Source organism: Calidris pugnax, unplaced genomic scaffold, assembly GCF_001431845.1.
Source record: "Calidris pugnax isolate Ruff unplaced genomic scaffold, ASM143184v1 scaffold11, whole genome shotgun sequence".
NCBI lineage: Eukaryota > Metazoa > Chordata > Aves > Charadriiformes > Scolopacidae > Calidris > Calidris pugnax.
The window spans coordinates 15656093-15678174 of NW_015090803.1; the positions used below are offsets into that span (position 1 = coordinate 15656093).

Consider the following 22082-nt stretch of genomic DNA (forward strand, 5'->3'; position numbering starts at 1 on the left):
TTTTGTTATTTCAGGAGTTATGAATAAGGATTTGGAACAAGAGCTTTCAATGTATCATTTTGAAACAGACAGTCTAAGCTTCATCTCTAGTTGTTAGAGCACGACTTTGGAGATATTGATTTTGAACTCTTAATATAGTTTTAAACATTCTAGAATTGATAAATGTCTAAAAGTGATAATTTTAAATATGAATAGTCTAGCTTTATGGTTTAAAAACAGATATTAGAGGCACATTGTCTGATCTATGCAGATCTAATTTTTTTTTTGTTCTTCAAGTCTAGAGAGCAAAGGCAGTGAACACTTACATCTTAAAACAATCTGAAAATGCAGACTAATACTACCACTTTGAAGGAAGGTGTTAGTTTGAAAAGCTCATATCTTAAACGATCTGAAAATGCAGACTAATACTACTAAGACTAATAATACTTTGAAGGAAGGTGTTAGTTTGAAAAGCTAAACATTAATGTGAACTTAATAAACATTCCATGCAAAAAAGAATTAAAGCACATGGCAGAAGTCACTGGTTCCTCCACTATATCCTTCTCTCCATTCTTTTCCTCAGGCTTGTCCTTCTTCCACTTTTTAAATTTTTCTGGCTTTCTAAGATGTTTAAAGGAACTAATTATTGTGTTCTTTCTTACATTTTAAGAAGTGTGATTTCATATGATTTCATATCAGATCAAATATTGCAGTTTTCTGTCATTAAAAAAAAAAAATTAAAGAATTATTCCATCAAGTGTAGAATTTCATATAGCTATATTTGACCATAATAGTGTAGTGTCATTTCTTACTAGAAAATACAGTTTCTTCATAGCTTTTTCCATAGGAAATTACTGTCAGAATCAGTCATGCATTTCTTGCATTTAAAGTTTTCTTCTCTATTGATGGATGTAACCTATATATATCAATATTTCAATGGAATTTTAGGTTAAAATGGCATTGCAGCTGTCAGACAGACAGCTAGCGTTTAAAAAAAAAATCACTTGCAATTTGTGGCAAATTAATGAAGTGAGGATTATTGCAAATTATGGAATTGCTTCCAGCTGGATTACATAGCATAACATAGAGTTTGCATTAAGCTTTTTGTTTTCTGTCTACTATAGGAAAAAATGAATGCAACACACAGCATTAATGAGTGGCTGTGTTATTCCCTTCTTTTAGATCACTCCAGTTCCAGGCACTCATCCACTTTTAGTTTTTGTCAATCCTAAAAGTGGTGGGAAACAAGGAGAAAGGTAAGGTTAATTTTCTCTTTTTTTTTTTTTTTTTTGTTTTTCCTCTCTTTCTCTATTCTGAGCTCTGTGATATGTTAAAAAACGAATGTTAAAAGTTTGCATATGAAAAGAAATCCAACATTCTGTTTTGTCTCACATATGAACATCACATTGCCATGTCTAGAACAGGTACACACTGGTATATAGTTATAAATTCTGCAGTTAAAAACGAGAATTAGTTCTATACAACAGTTTCATTTCACATCACAAAAATTAGCTGTCTTCAGTGGTTTTGTGGAATTTGCATGAAGATGTGAGTTTCTATATTTTCCATTGCAACTTTGAAGTTATAAGAGTTTTCTTTTAATCTCTGTAATAATTATGCAGACAGGCCAATAATTTAAATTGGAAACAGCATTCCGTTTTCTAATGTATGACTTGCCTTTCAAGGATTTAGTGAGTAGACTCTCCAGCCTCTCCATAAGATTTCTTACAGTGAAGAAACCTTTTGATTTCTCTAGATAGGAAGCATGTAGTCAAGAACGTGTAGTCAAAACTGCCTTCCAAAACCTCTGAGAGAAGAGTTATCATTTAGGAGCAGATTATGTAGTCCCTGGACTGGAATACTTAGATACCAGCAATGCCAGCAATGCTAGTTGTGTCAAAGGCAGTCAATGATCCACCAGATTCACTCTAAACAGTTGAAAGAACGTGCCTTTACAATCACAACAGAGCAATATGAGCCATCCTGAGCACTCGTGTTTCAGACACAGCAGCAGTGTGAGGTAGCCCTGGTCATTAGTACTCAGCTTGACTTTTTTGTGGTACCAATATGAAGTGAGTGGATCTAGGATCCAGTCTGGAATTACATAGGTGAGAGGCAGGTTAGAGAGCTGCACTTATGTAGTTAGTTATAACAAGGTAATGAAATGCTGTTTCACAGCTTTCTGTTCCCAGCTCATAATTGGTCTCAAGTGCTACTGTCTGAATGGGCTTAATGCACGAGGGATGTCATTTAATGTTAGATGATTCTCCAGGGTAAAAGCAAGTTTAAAACCTGATCCCCTTCCTAGGCTCCTATTCCCATTCATGTATTGTAGTCTGACACTTCTCAGTTTATGTTAATGCAGCTGTTACCGAGACCAAGCAGATCACAGGAATGTTTTGAATTTTAAAATTGAATGCCTTATACACACTTCATTCACTAACTCCATTACCTACAAGTGTTGTTACACAATGAAGTGTGTAGCATGAGGACAGCCACCAGCAACTGACTATTGTGAAGTAGGAGAACCTCCTAGGTTGGCTTTGATACCACCCAAACTAAAATGTTTAATTGCATCCTAATGTGTCAAGGTTGCACTCAATATTTCTGCGTTAGGAGGAGCGCATCATAAGGTCAACTGCATAGCCATGTAACCGTATGTCAAGTCCTTCACCAGCAGGAGACAATATCTCCTGATTAGATCTAAATCTAGATTCAAAAAGGTTAAAAAAAGTCCACATATGGACTATTTAATGAGAAGAGGGTTGCCCTCTCACTTTTAGGTGTTAATGTTTCATATCAATACCAGTAACATAATAAATTGTAAAATAAGGATGTTAAGATTGCTTATTAGCTTTAATTTGAAGATTAGCTTTAATGAAGATTTAATCTAAGGGATAAAAACATTTTCAGGGAACAATAATATTTAACTTTTTTTACTTTTCCTGGTTTTTATCTGGCTGCTCTAAAGTGAGTAACCAGAAAGAGAAGAATCTTATATTCCTCACCCCCATCCCCAATTTTGTGGGAGATATGTGGTGTGAAAAGTAAAATCACAGGACATTTGGAGACATAAATAGCTTTAAAAATGCAGGTATGGTGATTCAATTCAAGTCAGGCTTTTTGATTATAGCAATTTTGTACTCTGCTCAGGTATTGAGAGGCTGGGAGTTAGAGGATAGGCTGTAACAAAAATTGGATTTCCACAGCAGTGGAAACACCACACCCCCCCCAACCTACTAATTTTTGTAGATGAGAATTTCATTATCTTGACTCATTCAGATTAAGGTGATCTTTTACTGAAAGCTATTCTTCAGTCTTTACTTAGGATTTTCTGTGTTTGAGAGATCATGATGAATGAAGTTATGATTTCTAATTGACTTTCATTGAACACAGAAAGGTTATTGCAGACACTGTCAAGACTCCAGTGTTCCCACAGTTCCCCGTATGAGATTTTATGCCTTGCCATATGGTAACCCAGCCCATTTCATTGCCCTTAGACTTGAAGCGAGTGCATGCATCTATCTGACAACCAGTTGAATAAATGCACTCACCCAGTAATACTCTGCCATTTCCTTTTGTATTTTGCAATTTTTCTCGAATCTCTCAAATGCAAAGGAAAAGAACTGAGGATCACTTTAAAGTAAAAAAAGCTACGTGCTTTAGTTTTGGTTTTTGAATGTTGGAACGTAGGGGTGATGGGAAACAAATGGATATGTAGAAAAAGTGCATTCAAAACACAAAAATACTTTCTCTACAACCATACCTAATTACCATATCAATAAGTTATCAATACTTTTAGAAAGCTAGAGTTTTGGAAAATGTGTAGTGATAAATATAATCTTATTCTTGAATAGATTTGTCTTTTAAAACCCAATTCTATGAGTTTCAGATGTAATTGCAAAATAAAGAACTATGAAAATAACCCAGTTATACTTCCTTCTCAATGGAGAGATTAATACTGATTGCCTGTCACCTGAAACACAAATGTATCTACAGTTATGTGGACTTATGTACTATCCATTGGACTAAATCATTTATGCTTATAATAGAACAAAAATACGATTCAATGTTTATTAAGAAGAAAGTAGCAAATTAGAGTTAAAGTTGATGAGTTTAAGCCTTTCACACACCAAATTACATTTTAATTACGCATGAGATTGGATAGGAGTTCAGCAAACCCAGTCAGGTGTCTTCCTCAGGCTATATCACACCGTAACATGTTTTCAGTGATTGTGCATAAAATGGAGGGGTGTGGTAAATTTAATCAGAAAAAAATTGCAGTAGGTCCGTTTCATCCTAGAACCGAGTCCTGTGTGTTGGTGTTTAACATCTGACTAATCAAGACAACAGCTTTCAATAATTTGTGACTAGAATGCATATATTTAGAACCTCATTGACAAAATAGTTTATTTCAACCGAAAAAATATACAACAAGCATGTAGTGCTTCTACAGAAGCACTACAAGTTATTGTTAAGGGTAATGCTTCTCACATAAGAGTCCTTCTAAATCATGCTGTTGTTTTGCCGTACTCATTACTTTGTTTTCCACTTCTCCATTTTCCAATTTATTTGCCTGACCAGCAGGTGAGTTTAAACAATTGTTTCCTTGACAAATGTGCGGTTGGATGCACTGGAGATCAGCTTCCGTACCCTGACGTTTCCTGCTGACTCCACGCTCGGTGTCTGTGCAGCACAGGTTGATGATGTCTTTGACCTTTGTTGTTTTCAAATAACTTTGGTTCTGAGTCGCTCTTCCCTCCTACCCTCTGATTAATCTGCCTTTCTAAGCTTTCATTTAGCATTGAGATAAAATGTAGAAGTTTCAAATGATCTTTTTCAAATCTTATGTGTCTAGGAGAGAAGATGGTTAGCATTTATTTACTTTTGTGGAGGAGCCCTCGCCTTCTTTCTTCTCTGCCATTAGGGTTGAATTTAGTCTATACTCACCACATCTTGAATAGTCCCCCCAGCTGACTGAAGGTGCATACCTCAGTTGGCACAAGACACTGCCACGGCCAACTTCTTCCCTGGTGTAGGCAACTTTACTGCCAGTTTTGAATTGGTCTGTCTTCTATCTCTCTAAAGTAATGATCTTATGACTTCAGAAGATAACTCAGTCTAACTCAACCCAAGGTGCACTCAAAAGTATTTTCTTCAGCATCAGAGCTGCTTAAAGATGATCCCAGCCCTCTTGGCCACTCTTGCTGTAATTTTCTGCCTCCTCAGTTACGCTAATGCAGTTATTTTGAGGTTCATACGAGATCATGGATGTGATTTTTTTCCGAAGGGAAAAAGATGAGACTGGAGAAACTTTTCTTAATATTTGTATTTTAAGTTGAATCCATTTCGTTTTCCAGATCACAGAATAGCCCACAAACAGTTACAGATGTGCAACTGTTTGTTGATAAACTGTGCTGTGGGGTAAAGACCAGCTGGAGGTGGTGGTGACAAGGAGTTGACAATTGAACTCCATCACAAAAAACTGCCATCACAAAAAAGTTGTTGAAAATTGTAATTGAAATTGAACTCCATCACAAAAAGTGGGCGTTACCCACTAAGCTGCCTCATGGCTTTGTCAGCAAAAAGCTCCAGTCTGAAGGAAACCGTGTCCGGTTCCTTCCTCACATGTGGAAGCCAGCCATTCAGAAACACGTTTATCAGTAGGCTGTTTGGTACCGTAGGGGTAAAACTGGAAGGTTAAATTACTGGCCGTTTCCTCATCTCGAGGTCTAGTTATTGTTTGGTGTTAAGGCAAAGGCTTATAGATCATTTCTTCCTTTTTTTATGGAGAACGTATGAATGGAAACGAACCATCAGTTTATGAATTTTACACAGACTAGCCTACATAATAAATAGTAACTTGAAGCATCATGTGTCACTTGCAGTGAATCATTCTAAATCGATCATCTGTTATTGATGTTCCACTGGTACCTATGAATGGGGTGCGCTGAATCAGGTTTGATTCAATGTCATCTCTGCATTCTTGCAGGTGGACTTCTGGGTTTTGGCTTCCTCTTTATTAAGAAGGGTTTTATAGCACTTTACTGATACCTGACAACAGTATTATGAGTGTAAGGAATGGCTAGTATGTTTTGTAAAGGCAAATAACTCTTAAACATTTGGGACCTTTAACAATACTATTCGTGAAATTCTTACTGTCAGCATAAATTAAGTTAGCAGCGCCTTTGGCCAGGTTAAATCCTATATGTCACTGAGAAGCAACTTACACATGCTAACTAGACAGTTAAAAATAGGATCTTTTTACATTGGTGAGTTGCTGCAATTGAAATGGAAGTATACTGTGGTGTAAATCCACTGTCAACTGTCTGATTTAGTCGTCATCGCAGCCATCGACAATGATGTGTGTGTACTTGCAATGTTAAAGCAGTCATTGCACATTGACTCGGTCTGTCAGGAATGGCATCAGGAATAGATTGTGGGAGTCTGTTTGAACACACTCCTTTATGAAGAAGCTGATATTGCTAAATAATTGAGAAGTTAAGAAAATGTTCCAATTTGGCAATTTTAGAGATAATTATAAATTTGTTTGTCTTCAGTATTCTTACACCCTTGTCTTCCACCTAGCCTGATAAATTATGCATTGCTATTAAGAAGATTAAAAAAAAAAATCTCAACGTGCACATAGATTGTGTCTAGACAGAGTTATTTTGCTGAATTTGAAAACATGGACATTTTAACTTAAAATTCAGTTCTTACTATACTTCTATTTTATTTAAGGCAGTAAAAAGAAAGGAATAGAAGTTACAGTGGAAAAGTAAATGCTTTCTTAAAAACATTAAAATATTAATTACCTTGAGGACATAAACATTAAAATTAAAAGCAAGAAGCAGGGGTTTATAATTTAAACTATTGCCATAGATCCCAGTTATATTTATACATTCTAGTCTCCAACTCTTTCATGTGCTCACTTGTTTCTGTGTAAGAAATGGAGCAGCTACTGTGCTGTAGTCAATGGAGAAAAATTACCTTTCTAATATTTGTAGTGAAGAAACAAAATGTTTGTCATACTTTTAGGACAAGTAGCCTCAAATCTATAAAGATACAGTTTTTTAAATATTCTGCCACTTAAAGAAATATTTGCTGGGGCTGGGACAGCAAATGGGGTCCCTTATGGGCTGGGACAATGCTTTTCATGCTGTTATCAATAAATTGCTTCCTATTATTCAGATAATTTTAAAATACATGCAATTTAAATAAAGCAATGGGCTTGAATCTTTTTGATTTTCTTCCCATTCAAATATAATCTGAAGGAGATGTAGCTGACAATGGATTTGCTTTCTCAGAATGTTGTTCAACCTATGGGGGCATTTTTGGTGGGTGGCAAAGACAATTTGCTTTTGTAATTAGTTACACTTGTAATTTTGTGTTAGCAATGAATTTCAGGAATAAATCTCTCCTTTACCGTGGAGTTACTGTAATGGAAATGAACGTGCTCTTCCAAATGCTTTTTTGACTCACCTTTTCTTGTGTCATTTTGTCCTTACCCCTTTTTTTTTCCTTTTCTCTATGTACAGCATTGGAGTTGTAGATATGTCCTTACCCCTTTTTTTTCCCATTTCTCTATGTACAGCATTGGAGTTGTAGATAGCTTGTAGCACTTCTGTCTCAATTTTATACCCACAGTACACTGTATGTATGAATTATAATTACCGTGTTCAAATATTTGATTTTTTTTGTATAAAGGAGATCTTGCAATTCAAATAATTATATTATATGCTAACTGCTTTAATTCTTTCATTTGATACGTTTTAAAACAAATTCCAAACATATAAGTAAATATTGTCTCCTTGTCTCTTTTACCTCTTCAGAATTTATAGAAAATTTCAGTACCTTTTAAATCCTCGTCAAGTTTATAGTCTTTCTGGAAATGGACCAATGCCAGGGTAAGTCTACAGTTAATCTTATTACCAGGAACTCATTTAATAAAATGCTACATAATCAAATGAACAGACTGAGGCACATATAGCATGTTTGAATGTATCAACACTGCAACCTCTGAATGACTGCAGAAATTTACAGGTATTATTTGTTTACATGTACAAATAAAACTGCGTATCGTATGTTTTACTGATAACCGTGCAGTCCTCTGTAAGAACTGTGGGATAAATTTCATCTTATCTGCAGCTTTTACTGCTGTATCAGCAGCCTGAGATCTTGCTGGGGTTTCTTTTATGTTATAAGTATCAAGCAACCTCAAAGACTGACCTGTAGGACGTACATTCCCTTTACATAAACACAATATGTTCAGATATGTATATGTCTGTGTAATATATGTATATTCATTTTGTATTTACTAGTTGTTATTTAGTTATGTCACTGATACATTAAATTTTACATCAATGAGAAGAGTTTGCAGAAGGATATTAGGACATTCATGTTCACTGACGTGAAGTTTACAATGTTGGTTGAATACTTTTCTTTTTAATCTTGGGAGTTTTTATTTGTTTAGACTTTTTTTTTTTCTTTTAAATTGGAGGAAAATAAGATGAAGGTGGAAATGTATGTGGTTATATTTCAGTTGTCACAGATATATTACTAGAAAGAGTATGCTCTGACAGTTTCTGACAGTTTTTCTGCCAAAAGTGGATTGGGCCCAATCATTTGGAAGTAAAGATTCTCAGGATACCTTGCACTACAGTGTGGCTAATGTGCAGCCTACAGAATGGTGCACAGCCTGCTGAAAAAATTGGAAATAATGACATGCATCATTTCTTTCATGCCTGTAATTTTAACCTCTACCTAAATGCAAGTGGTGTTTTATTACTCAAATGGGATTTGCTGTGGTTTGTTATGCTAGCCTTGACATATGGAAAATATAAGTAATGTAAGTCCAAAATGTAAGTGGACTAGAAAAACTGCAAAAATGTATTTCAGGAATTTATAAGAAATTTTAACTGAGACAAAAGTAGCAACTAATATTATTTAACATACAGTATAAAAGAAGTGCCATATTAGAGATTGAGATGATGATTTTTAAAGCAACTGAAATATTTTTGTTCAAATTCATCTTATTTCCTTGAACCTCTGTAAAAAAAAAAAAACAAACAAACAAAAACCAAAAACAAAACCCACCAAAACAAAACCCAAACCAACCACTCACTCACTGCTTGCATTTCTGTATATTACTGACTTGTGGTTCTCATGTATCTTGTGATGTGAAGAGAAATGTATTTTAAGGCAGAAGCACAAGAGGGCAGTGTTAAGTTCAAACTGAAACCCTGCACTGAAGCTATTTAAACTTTAATCTTCTGAACCAGGACAGTGTTTTTTAGAAAATATTTTCAATTTCTCTTCCTATTAGGAATCGAAATAGTTTTACTTCAGAGCCACTTTGAAGAAGTTTCTAATTAATTTTCAAACAGATGCTGCATTTTATTAAGCTTGTTTTGGTATATTTTTTATTCATTCCACAGAAATGAATAATCCTAAATTTCCAGTTTATCTCCTGCCATCACTTCTTGCCCCTGGCAATACTATGTAGGCTGCATATAATTTTTCCCTTTAGCAAGCAGTTGAATAAACAGTATTTCACTTACCAGTCTTTGTTTCCCTTTCTGCGAGGGCTGGAAAGCGTATTAAAACCTGCCCATCCATCTATCCAGCCACTCATTCATCTGTCTCTATAATGCCAGATATAGTGGATTGTCAATCAAAATGGTACATTTATTTAATATTGTCCTATGTGTCATTTCGTTTGGAATGGAAGAGAGTGGGGGATTGTACAGAGAAAACCAAAAGTGTATTCTTTATGCAAATTACTGTTGCTGAGTGCAAAGGGATAAACATTATGTATATTTATTTTAAAGCAGTTATGATTACTGTAATACATTTCAATTGAGTCTGAGAGATTTTTTTCTTTTGAGTACTGATTTCAGATGTGTTTAGTCAACCTATAGAATGCTTATAGTCTTAGGGTAGCATTTGCATGTTTTTGATAGAGCCAAACTGTCTGCTTTAACCCACAAATTAATGTTTTTTATTTATGATGGTATTTTTCTGATGGGCTGCAGTCATCATCCAAGAAGTTAACATTCACAAGTTTTCTACCTCAAGTTCCAAACATCTGTGGCTAATGTGAATTAATATTTCCAGTTCATTTCTGCTGAAAATCTCCGTATCTCCTGCTTAGGTAACAGGGAGAAAGACAAGAGGAGACCAGTGAAATCCTAAATCTTAGGGGAACTGTGAAACTGCTGTATTTTTGTGAAAACATCAGCAGCTTAATCCTTAGGTCTTCCATTCTTCCCCTTCAGTGGGATAGCCATGTTTTTTCACTGAAATATATGGAATGAAGGGCTCCTTAGCAGACCTGGGTTGGAACAGGGTTAAAATAATCTTTGTTCAGTGGAAGAAGAGCCACTAGTGGAGTCCCATATTTGAGTTTCTTTGAAATCTGGAAATAATGCATTCTATTTTCCCTCTCAAACCTCTCCTTAAAACAAAACAAAACAAAAGGACAAAAAACAAAACCCACACAAAAATAAAACCTCCCCCCCCAAAAAAAACCCAAACCAAAACCAACAAAAAACCCCAACAAAAAACAACCACCAAAGAATACACACCAAAAAAACCCTTTTGTAATATCACTTATTGTGCATTTTTATATGCATTTTTATAAATATGCTGGTCAGAAAAATATTTAGCACAAGTTGACAGTGATTGTTGGTGTCACGCTCTGAACATGCAATTACTCAAGTGGATGCATCACCTACTTCCATAATCGATGGGATGGCACTTGGACAACTGCAGGGACAGCAACAAAGACATTTCTTGTAGCTTCTTAGCGTGCCTAAGCTAAGGTTTTTGGTGCTGTTTATTTCAAGACTCATGTACATAATCCATACAGAAATATGTACATGAAGCAAATAATTAGCGCGGCAGCCGAGACTCGGACGTTGATTCCTTTGCAGTGATGGACACTGACCTCCTGAGGGGCCTGAAAATCAGGGAGCTCTCAGCCAACGGGCAGGAGTGCACTTTAAACAGGGGTGTAATAATGAATGGTTTAGGCACTCTTTATTTGGGAGTAGAGAGATACGGGTGAGCTGGAGAAAAACCCTGTGAGCTCTGCAGCTGAAGGCAGGCATAAAAGGTACTCGCTCGGCAGTTACAGACTGCCACAGTTAACAAAGTGACATGAAAATTGCCAGGCTGATACATTGTGTAATTTGTGCCTAGCACCTGTGTTTTTAGCCTTGAAAAGAGTTTCCCTGTTTGGTTGTTACAGCTCTATAGGAGTCTTCTACTTCTGACAACAACTGTTATTGTGGATTTAATGATCTTGAAGAATCTGAAATTCAGTTATTGTTCACCTCACAGAGAGGTAAATAATAGCCAGCTGAATGGCACTCGAGGCACAGACCCACATGGCTCTGTGGAGAGGTCACCGTTTCACAAAGGCTTTGTCCCTCTGAAAAGGCTCCCGTTCCCTTAAGTCTATTATTTAAAATGTCTAATTTATGTTATTTTTATACTCTATAATAGAAATTATATCCACAAAAGTTGTATTTCTTTGTAACTCCCTTAAGCATTTAATTTGGAGAGCATGTATTTTTTAAATTCTATCCGCAAGTTTACCTCAACAGGCCTTTTTAAATCTTAAATTCTGTCCAGTTAAAAGATGCCCAAGACAGCCAAACTGAAACCCTGCAACTTACTCTGTAATTTTGTTGGGAATCTACAGCACCTGGGCCTTTGTAACTTCACAAAGCAATAGGCCCATTTTGAAAATTACACTATTTTCCCTGATTATTGGAACTGATTGCTAGAGCATTTCTTTGCTGTTGGACATTTGAAATATACAGAGTATTCTGGGAAGACTTACACACCAAGAATATTTTTAGACAAAAATAACTGCATAGTTATTTTCTCCTGAACAAAACCTTGAACCTGGTCTGTGTTTCTTTGGAAGAATTACATTTTTGCCAAAGAATGGCAAAGCAAGCTGTGATGGGTTGGTTGTACTCTAAAGTTACAGATGTGCACTAAAAATTAGTAGAACCTCAAACTCTAAGTTTTCATGATAAACCTAAACCCTGAGTTTAGAGTTATATGTCTTTCCTCACATTCGTGACCTGGTTCTCTGTTCTTGGTCACCCCAAAAAAGAGAGCGGAGCAGAAGGGGAGAGTCACATCCTTTGACCTGCGGGTCATGCTTCTTTTGATGGAGCTCCAGATGCAGTTATATATAATATCCCAGGTGATCACACACTGAAGGGCTGGGATCTTGTTTTTCTAAATGTGCCATCATGATTTTTAGCAAGTCTGTGGTTTGAAATTGGCAACCACCTTTATCTTTAGAAAGTATGAACTGAAAGCAGTATTTTCAGCTGCAATATATCTGTCTACCAGTTAACTTTTGCACATTAAAATGCCATTCCAGGAGATGAATATGCTGCCTCATGCAATGGCAGACTGGATTTATCAAAACTATTTTTATTAGAGTGATTTACTGTAATTCCTATGTTCCAGTCTCTGCCCATTGCCTCTTGTCCTGTCGCTGGGCACCACTGAAAAGAGTCTGGCCCCATCCTCTTTACACCCACCCTTTGGATATTGATAATCATTGATGAGGTCCCCTCTCAGTCTTCTTCTCTCCAGGCTAAACAGCCTCAGGTCTCTCAGCCTTCCTCATACAGTCCCTTGATCATCTTTGTAGCCTTTGTACACTCTGTCCGCTCATCCAGGTGACTGATGAATATGTTGAACAATACTGGACCCAGTACTGACCTCTGGGGAACACTGGTAGTTACAGGCCCTCCAACCCTCTGAGCTCTGCCATTCAGCCAGTTCTCAATCCACCTCGCTGTCCACCCATGTAACCTACACTTCCTAGGCTTACCTATGAGGATGTTATGGGAGACAGTGTCAAAAGCCTTGCTGAAGTTGAAGTAGACAACATCCACTGCTCTCCTCTCATCAACCCAGATAGTCATGCCATCATAGAAGTCTGTCACGTTGGTCAAGCATGATTTCCCCTTGGTGAATCCATGTCAACCACTCCCGATAACCTTTTTTTTTTTATTTTTTTAGCTCTACATACTTAGAATTATTTTATAAGAATTATAATGGCACTATAATTACTCTATCAGAATAAGTGTGTGTGTGTAAGGAGGGGAGTGTTATCTGTGTGTTGATTACTTAAATGCAGGATTCAACAGCAAATGGTTAAGTCCTCTAACGTTGGTGTTTTAGTCATAAATAGTTTCTCAGCATTCACATGGATTTGATGAGATGATTATGGGTAGTTGAAACAGTTGCCAACTTTCAGGTGGAAATTACTAATTTATCAGCAGAAGCTCAATAATTGCCTGTATGTGATGCTTGTGTCTGGCAAAATAAAATACAAATAGGCTGGTATCAAATACCTTCAGTGGTTTAAATGTATTTGTTTTACTTCCAGCAGATAGGAAACTGGATTAGGGAAGACTAAAACAGGGAGCTATTAAGATGGAGATACCTATTGGTAGGTTTTTCAGCTCAGTCTTATGAGTGAGCCCATTTACTATTGACCATGGACTAAGAAGTGCATGTGTGCTCCTGCAATTTGTAGGATGTGAAGAGTTGGGAAATATTGTAAGAAAAGGGAAGTGGCGATTTGATGACATAAGAATTTGATCATCAGGCAAGAATTAGATGATCTTGTCAATTTTGATGATAGAAATGCAATCAAATATAATAATATCTCTTGTAGTCCACATTTAGGGATTGTTTGTATTGGCCTTTCTCAGTAGAAGGAAAAATGGTTCATTTTCCAGAATCATCTAACAATTCAACTAGCAAAAGCATCCTGCTGTTTTAAGGCCTTGTTGGCTCTGTTGTTTAAGGCCATATATTTTTGTTGCCTTCCCATGGATTATTATATTTGTGGCTTTTCATCTTTTATTCCCAAATGTATGTTTGTCCTGTGGAAGGAGACATTGGTAGAAGTTCTGCTGATCTTTCTTACTGCCTTTTTGCTAGTGATTGAAGAATAAGTGTAACTTGGATTACAGTCTGTACCAGCCTAATATTCTCATGTACTGTTCTAGTTCTGCTGACTTATGTGAAGTGATATGGGAAAGCTTTTTAATATAATGTCTATAAAAATAAAAGCTGCATAAAAGAATATCTATCTATTCTCATATTCATAAATAAAAGGGACAGTGAAAAAAAAATCAAAATAATGTGTTCTTTTAAAGATTTTGTGTGATTTATGGTACAAATGAATTTGATAAAAATAACATACATGTTTTGAAGTATCTGATTTAGCTGTTTCTCATATTCTCTTTAATTTCTGTCAAAGTTATTGACATAATTTCTGCAAAGGTTATTGATATAATGAACATTTGTCCTTTATACTTAATGTCATGCCTGTCATAAGATTTTTATCCATATTGTGCTATGTAAAGAGTAATTATCTAAATTTGTAAAAAATAATTGTTTGGTTTTTTTAAGTAGAGATAAAACTTTTGGGGAAGAACCCCATTATAAGTACTGCTTTATATTTTATGTTATTTTATTATTATTATATATAACTAGAACGCTTGTACAATTTTGTAAATGAGTTCAAGAAAATAAGATTGTAAATTATTATTATATATAACTAGAATGCTTGTACAATTTTATAAATGAGTTCAAGAAAATAAGACTAAATTTTCTATTCTGGTCCTTTACTTCAGTCTGACAGTTCACAAAGCCTTTTTGGTGACTTCCATTTTTTTCTATTTCCACTTCAAATCACTTTTACTAAGTTTTTCTCCAACATAGTTTTTTTCAAACCACATAAAAATGTCATTTTTTTCTACTTCCACTTCAAACCACTTTTACTAAGTTCTTCTCCGACATAGTTTTTTTCAAACCACATAAAAATGTTCTGTGGGTAAGAGGTAACAGGTGCTATTAAAACACTAATTATCTAAAGCTGTGTTGATAGACAATACTTACGCTTTACCTTCAGTTCTATTAAGAAATCTGTCAAATACTTTCTTTGCAATTTTAATTTATGGAGTTCAAATGAAACTTATCAACAGACAACCATGTTCTGTTACCAACTCTTAATGTAGGCCGTGCATTCTAATTCAACGAATGAGATTTATTTACATATATAATTATATAACTATATTTAATTTTATAAATTAATTTGAATCTATAAATATTTATGTTTGCTATAGTATATTTAGATACACTATGTTTATATATGCAAATATACAATGTAAGGTATATTATATTTTAATGTAATTTATGTATTATATAATGTATGTATCTTTTTTTATATTTAAGTTTATAAAAAAGAAAAAGTCACGTGAACTTTATGGCGTACTATGAAATTGTTTGGAAAATTCACTGTGCGTGAATATAAAATGCTCCAGGGGAAACGGGAATGAAGCTTTTCAAGAATTTTTTTGACACATTTTTCAATGCCCCACTTTCTAGGAAAGTTATACTTTTTTGATGAAGATTAAATATACAGTCAAAGCAAAAAGAATGTTTGATAGCCATATGGTGAGGATGCTTGTTTATGAAAAGTGAGACAGAGGTTTAGGTCAATGTTCTGCCTGTCTTGATTAATGCCAGCATCAACCCTGTACTTTTGGTGGTGTTTTTTGATTGGGGTTTTGTTTGTTTGTTTTTTGTTCTGTTTTGGTTTGGTTTTTTCCAGACTTTCTTTTTTGACATCTGTTACATGTGGTGGAAATGCTTAAATATTTATACAAGTTAGTACCCTGCCGTCACCTCTTGGCTATAATTTGATTCTAAATTAATCTGAAATACCCTCAGAACTGGAAGCAATATAATTAGAACTGCTAACTTTCTACAGACCCAACGCACTGGGTCGAAGTGGGAACGCTGATGGTGGGAGGCATTTGTCTCTTTGCCAGGTCTTGTGAAGTGACAGAGATGTGCACCTGTGGGCCGGGGCGTATCTCAGTGCCCACTCATACGGTGGTAGGACGTGACTTCCAGCAGAGGGTCTTTCAGCACATATGCTCATTAGAAGACTTGTACCCAGTCAGATTTGGCACGTGACAGTTTTGGATCAGAAGAGATCCTGGAGCACTTGTCCTGCGGATGTGTGAAGTAGAACGTAAGAAGTGAGAAGGGCAAAGCAAGGTTTAATACAGAACGAGTAAGCATCCTTCAAGCACTGTACTTGACACTTGATATTGACTAAGAGCTCTTCTGAGCAGAGAAAATTAGAGGGAGTAGGACGACAATGTGATGGGCTTAATTCTATGTAGCTTTGCTAACCTTGAAAATCTGGTCTGTAATTAATAGAGCAAGAAGTCCTGTTGTCTCCTACATCTTAAATAGCATTTTTTGACCATTGTGCTTTCCATTTCCTTCTCCCATGCTCTTTATTTTACTCTGTAGTTTTTCCATGTGTCCTTGATTATATCAAGAGGCCTAAAATAATTTTTTAAACTTTCTAGGGACAGGAGCACCATTCTCTGTGCAACATTAAAGTTTCATGTGGAAATAACTTGAATTAAACACTTGCAAGTTATTGTGTGTATTTATTTGTATTTAAGAGTTTGAGTACAATGTGCTAATTGTACATTTATTAGGAAATTTCAAACTGAAAATGAAATCTGGTCACTAACATATAGAATATGCATTAAGGTGTCTGTGATACTAATGAATAGAATATATATGAATGTACATACGAACACACATATATATACTAATTCAGAAAAATTTCTGGAGGGTTTTTGTCTAGTCACAAATTATGTGTAAGGACTAATTTCAGTATGTGTCAAAAGCTATCCTGAAAATGTGCTTTTAAATTTAAAATATTGCAATTTAGAATTCTTGTAATATATCGTCACTTTTCAGCATTATGGAGAATTGGTGTTGAGTGAAGTGGATAATGAGGTGGTGGTACTGTCCAGCACTCGATGGATATGGAAGCAGAAATAGCCAGGCAAAGATATTTCACTTTTAAAATATGGTTTGTAGGATGATGGAATGGATTCATTCAATCTGATGCTTACTCATTTTGTATTAAACCATGGTGCAAAGTTGTTGGGTTTTTTTCAACCACAAAATGCTCATCTTATTATGGATTAGTGTACTATCAGATATATGCTGTTTTCATAAGCTTTTATAGCCAGGACCTCACAAGGAAATGTTTGTGGCTAATACGTTTAGCCACCTTAGACTTTTCTGTTTTGAGCGGCTACGTATCCATTTAGAACTAGGTAAGCAGAGAATGTTTTCTGGCAATAGTTTCAAACAAGATTTGAACTGAGACAAGATTTGGATTAACCGTCAGGTCCAAGCTATTTCTAGTATTAGTGTACCATAGTAACCCTTGAATTAAAGATTTTGTATTAAATTTTTCAGATAATACAATATCGGATTGTATTTGTCTAAAAAATGAATGTATGAGCAGAGGTGATTATTATTTCAAGTGTTCACTTGCCATTTACTATTAAATGAAATGTCTTAAGCCATAAAATGTTTGCATAATGCACAATGCAGTTATACTTAAATGGATATCTTCATTTATTGTTTTTTAGGTTAAATTTTTTCCGAGATGTTTCTGAGTTCAGAGTACTAGCATGTGGTGGAGATGGAACAGTAGGCTGGATTTTGGATTGCATAGGTAATCAATAGCATCTACAATTGTTTTGCTTGACTCACATTTTTCATTTTACTGCTCTTTCTTATATACTGTATTATTTTTTTAAAATATTTTTTTTTTCTTTATTGACAGAGAAAGCGAACCTGGTTAAGCATCCTCCTGTTGCTATCCTGCCTCTTGGGACTGGCAATGATTTAGCAAGGTGTCTGAGATGGGGAGGAGGTAAACAAATTCAAATACAATGTATTATGTAATTAGAAGGATAAAAAAAACACTTTTTCATCAAAGTCTGTTCTCAACGTTTGGATTTCTTTTTTATGATGAATGTAAAGAACTGTTATCACCTCTCCTCTTTTTGGAATTAGCTGTCTGTAAATGTTGTATGAACAATTTCATAGATACTAAAGGTTGTAATCACTTTTCATACCTTGTTTGTAGCTTCTCCTGACACCAAAAGGCTCCAAGGTGCAATGAGAGTAGCATATAGCTATTTGGATAGCTTTTTACAATCTGTATTGCAATTATTTCTTTGATCAATACCTTATAAAGGGAGTATTCTTAAATGGATTTTAATTGGGGCTGTTCTGAAAGGGTTACTGAAAACAGCTAATAATGGGTTTGGAGTGGTTTCATCTTTTTTAATTTTCATAAATATTAAATGAAAAATGTGTCTCAGCCTCAGCCTAGTTCCTTTGATCCACTCCCCTTCTCTTCTCCTGCAGAGGATTCCAGACAATAAATGCTGTGGTGCTGTTTTTCAGGAAATGAGAAGGCAAAGAATGCTGAAAGGAGAACATATGTAAAGTCAAACCTCTAATGCCCATTGCATCCTTTCCTGGATGTACGGAGCCTTACTCTCAGCCCCCCCCCAACCTATTTCCATTCAGGATTTGCATTACAGAATAACTTGAAGGAGATACAAAGAGGAAAGTCTTAGGCATGACAGTCTCTGGTGAAAGCGTGTCAGTTTTTGGGCTCACAGCCAGTTCTATGTCAGGTCTCAGTTGGTCGTTTCAGTTGAGATGCTGTGTATTTGGAACTTGGCTGTTTACATGAAAATTCTCAGCCTTTGTAGATATCTCTTCCTTCTTCTGCCTGATCATATAGCAAGTTTCTTTTCCAAATGTCTGCCTTGTTCCCAGATAGTCTTTAGCAAATTCTCAGTGGTTTCCATGCTATAGAACTTCTTTGTTAACCATGATCTTCCATCAAATCATTTGAGGACCTCCTTTATTTTCTGTCACGACTGGTGATTGTTTATTCACAGAGTCTTGGAGGGAAAAAGAAGGGAAAAAAATCAAATCAGCCTTGCTTCACTTTCTAAACAGTTCATAGAGTAGAGTCATAGAATAACTGCGGTTGGAAGGGGTTGCAGGAAGTCACTAGTCCAATCTCCTGCTCTAAGCAAGGTCAGCTATGAGAGCATTTGCTTACAGTTGTCAGGACCTGTCCTCCCATTCACTTCTGTTTATTTACCTTCTGTTTTGAATGATTCCATCTGGACTACAGTAGAAAAAGACAGTATGAAAATATTCTGGTTTTCATCATTCTTTGCCCAGTTGCATTTTGGTAGACAATGCCATAACACAGATTTTCTGGAACTTTCGTAGATGGCAGAGGAGACAGGGCTTCCAGAAACTAAATTGCTGATGAGTGATCTCAAGGGTGCAGACAAATGGAAGTGTGCATGCTGCTGTTATGCAGTGGTTGTCAGTAACTAACAAAAACTTCCCATACAACCATAAAGAAATACATCAGGAATCGGTTTTGAGCAGGGAGGCTTTGAATGGCTTTGTTTGCTAAAACTGATAATGACCCAGGAAGTAGATATTGCTTGAATGTGAAAATTTATTTCTGATTTGAAGAAGGACCGAATCCACAGATCTTAGTTATTTCTTACAAATTAATTTGGTCTGGATAGTATTCAGAGTTGATAATGTCACAGAACAGGGTGAGGCTGATAAAGAAGTCGTTGAAAAATGGAAAATTTCAGTTCTGCTGAGTCATCGGTTATGGATTTCAAATTTTGGATTTGTTAGGTCAAACCACATTGACAAAAAATAGTGAAGAGCTTTTAACATTTCATTGTCTTTTCAGACTTCAATCAGACAAATCTCCTTTATGTCTCTTTTTTCCCCATGAATTTTGAAATTAAAGAAATTTAAATATTAAGATTAATTTCATAGCAAGAACACTTTGCAAAGTATAATGTTAGCTTTTTTGTGAACTGCTATAACCATTTGAAAAATTCAAGGGATTGGCAAGTTTTGAAGATCAAATTATTTTCTCAATATAAATCTGATGCTCGGTGAAATCTGTAGAATCAATCTAAGTTTATGTTAATTTAGCTGAGTGCAGAAATCAGCTTTGTATTTGTACTCCTTTTAGTGAGAGGTGCTGGAAAATTGTCAATACTTCAGACAATATTGTTTTTCAGATCTTATATATGTAGTTTTCATTTTTCCAGTCATAGAATCATAAAATAGTTTGGGTTGGAAGGGACCGTTAAAGGTCATCTAGTCCAACACCCCCCTGCAATAAGCAGGGGCATCTTCAACTAGATCAGCTTGCTCAGAGTCCCATCTAGAAATAGAAAGAAAATGTAATGGAACTTTATTATGCTTGATGAAATAACTGTTTTTATGTTTTTGCTAGGTTACGAAGGTGAGAATTTGATGAAGATCTTAAAAGACATTGAGAACAGCTCAGAGATTTTGCTGGACAGGTGGAAATTCGAAGTAATACCAAATGATAAAGATGAGAAAGGAGACCCAGTGCCTTACAACATCATCAATAACTACTTTTCTATTGGTGTGGTAAGACTTATGCTTATCCTTAAGTGATTTTCTGTTTTGAATAAATATTTGCATTGCATGACTTCAAGTGAAGAATTGTTGGCTACAGATCATTTATAATGTTATTTTGCTAGTGAAATGAATACATAGATGACTGACAGCAATTTACATAAATTTACTTCCATACATTCAAACTAGAATTATTTTTCAGGACCTTCTACCTTCCCATCTATAAAGAAGATATTTGTGTTGTTCCTAATGGTTTATGAGCAGCCGTAGCACTAAATTTATATTATCATTATGAAGGTCCTATAAAAATATAAAGGAAAACTAATCCTTTAATAAGAACTCTAAGTAACCTTTTTCTGTTAGCATTCACATAAATAGAACTGTTTAAAAGAACAGTGGTATCCTTGGTTTCTTCAGGGCAGTTTTAAATAATAAAATAGAATAATAATATAACCCCGCCACACACAAGTATCTTCTTGGTTCTGTTTTATGGAGATATTCACAGTTAGAATGAATTATGAAGAAAAGGGGGTTTAAGAAGCTCTTCATGTCCTGGGAACTGCATCTCTGGCTTTTACTTCTCTATGATTTCCCATTCTATCTGCAATCCAGACTACATATATAAGGGGAATTGGGCATGTCCAGTCTGAGTCTTCAGCCTTTTGATTTGGATATGCTTTCAAACACAAGGAAAAAGGGGACTGCGATGAGTCCAATTTTCACAGATTGAATAGTTCATTAATAAGATTTTTAGTTCAGACACAAATGAAATCTAATTACATTTGGAACATGCCCTCCAATAGCTAGTGCTGGTTGTTCTGAAATCAGCTTGTTCCTCATACATTACATGAATCTGTATATTATTTTTTATGGAAGTCAAAATCCGCTTTTACAGTTTATCTAATTCTGCAATCCAGAATTCAAAAATGCTACTGCAAATTCTTTTAATGGAAAGTACAACATACAACGTTGTATATCCAAGGAAATTAAGGATGTGTGCTTAGTTAATTTGATCGCTGTGCTTCAGCATTAACAAGGTTCTGCCTCAGCTTTAAATGGTTGATGAAATTTTTACATATTAATTGCAAATCTGTAATTTTGATACAGTGCCTATCAGCAACATGCAGAGACAGTCTATTCCTTTAAAACATTCCTTGGCTTCCTGTACTGTGTAGTCCTAAGTGCTGAAAAAACAATTATTTAGGTCTCCCTAAGTTTAAGATATATAAGTAACAGAAATTGTTCTTGAGTTTTTTTCTGCTTGTGTAGTTTGGATTTTAGTCTCTAATCAAAGTAAGTGCAAAGAACAACTAGATGCAACAGAAATAATAGAACAAAGTATATAAAAGTACATAAATGCAAAATATATGCACCAAAATTAGTCCACAATTAGGTTCATAAATAGGAGGCAAAGTGGAAAGGAAAATCTTTCGTTACAGGAAAAAAATAGCATGATAACAGAAAATACCCAGCACAGGGGAACATACTCTGTGATTTTCTCAAAAGGGAGTATGGGTGCTAAAGCTCACAAATGAAGAAGGAAAATAAGTGTGTTATGCTAAGGAAGCAAGCAAGAAGTGAGAGGCAGGAGGAATGAGATTTTGCACCTATATATTAATGCAGCGCAATTTAAATGGTTTCTAAAATGTAGAGTACCACCACATGTAAAGACACAGCACAGAAACAGGAAATTGAATGCCAAGTAGATA

At 35.4% G+C, this 22082-nt stretch overlaps 1 protein-coding gene across 9 annotated transcripts in view; it reads left to right on the forward strand.

Annotated features, from left to right (window-relative positions):
• The window catches only part of DGKB (diacylglycerol kinase, beta 90kDa), a 467667-nt gene that overhangs the window by 244323 nt on the left and 201262 nt on the right, over positions 1 to 22082 (forward strand). For all 9 annotated transcript variants that reach the window (XM_014937895.1, XM_014937893.1, XM_014937903.1 and 6 more), the window contains 5 exons: positions 1162 to 1235; positions 7812 to 7886; positions 17505 to 17590; positions 17702 to 17791; positions 20225 to 20385. In XM_014937895.1, the coding sequence (XP_014793381.1) occupies positions 1162 to 1235; positions 7812 to 7886; positions 17505 to 17590; positions 17702 to 17791; positions 20225 to 20385 (486 nt within the window). The remainder of the gene's footprint in view (positions 1 to 1161; positions 1236 to 7811; positions 7887 to 17504; positions 17591 to 17701; positions 17792 to 20224; positions 20386 to 22082) is intronic.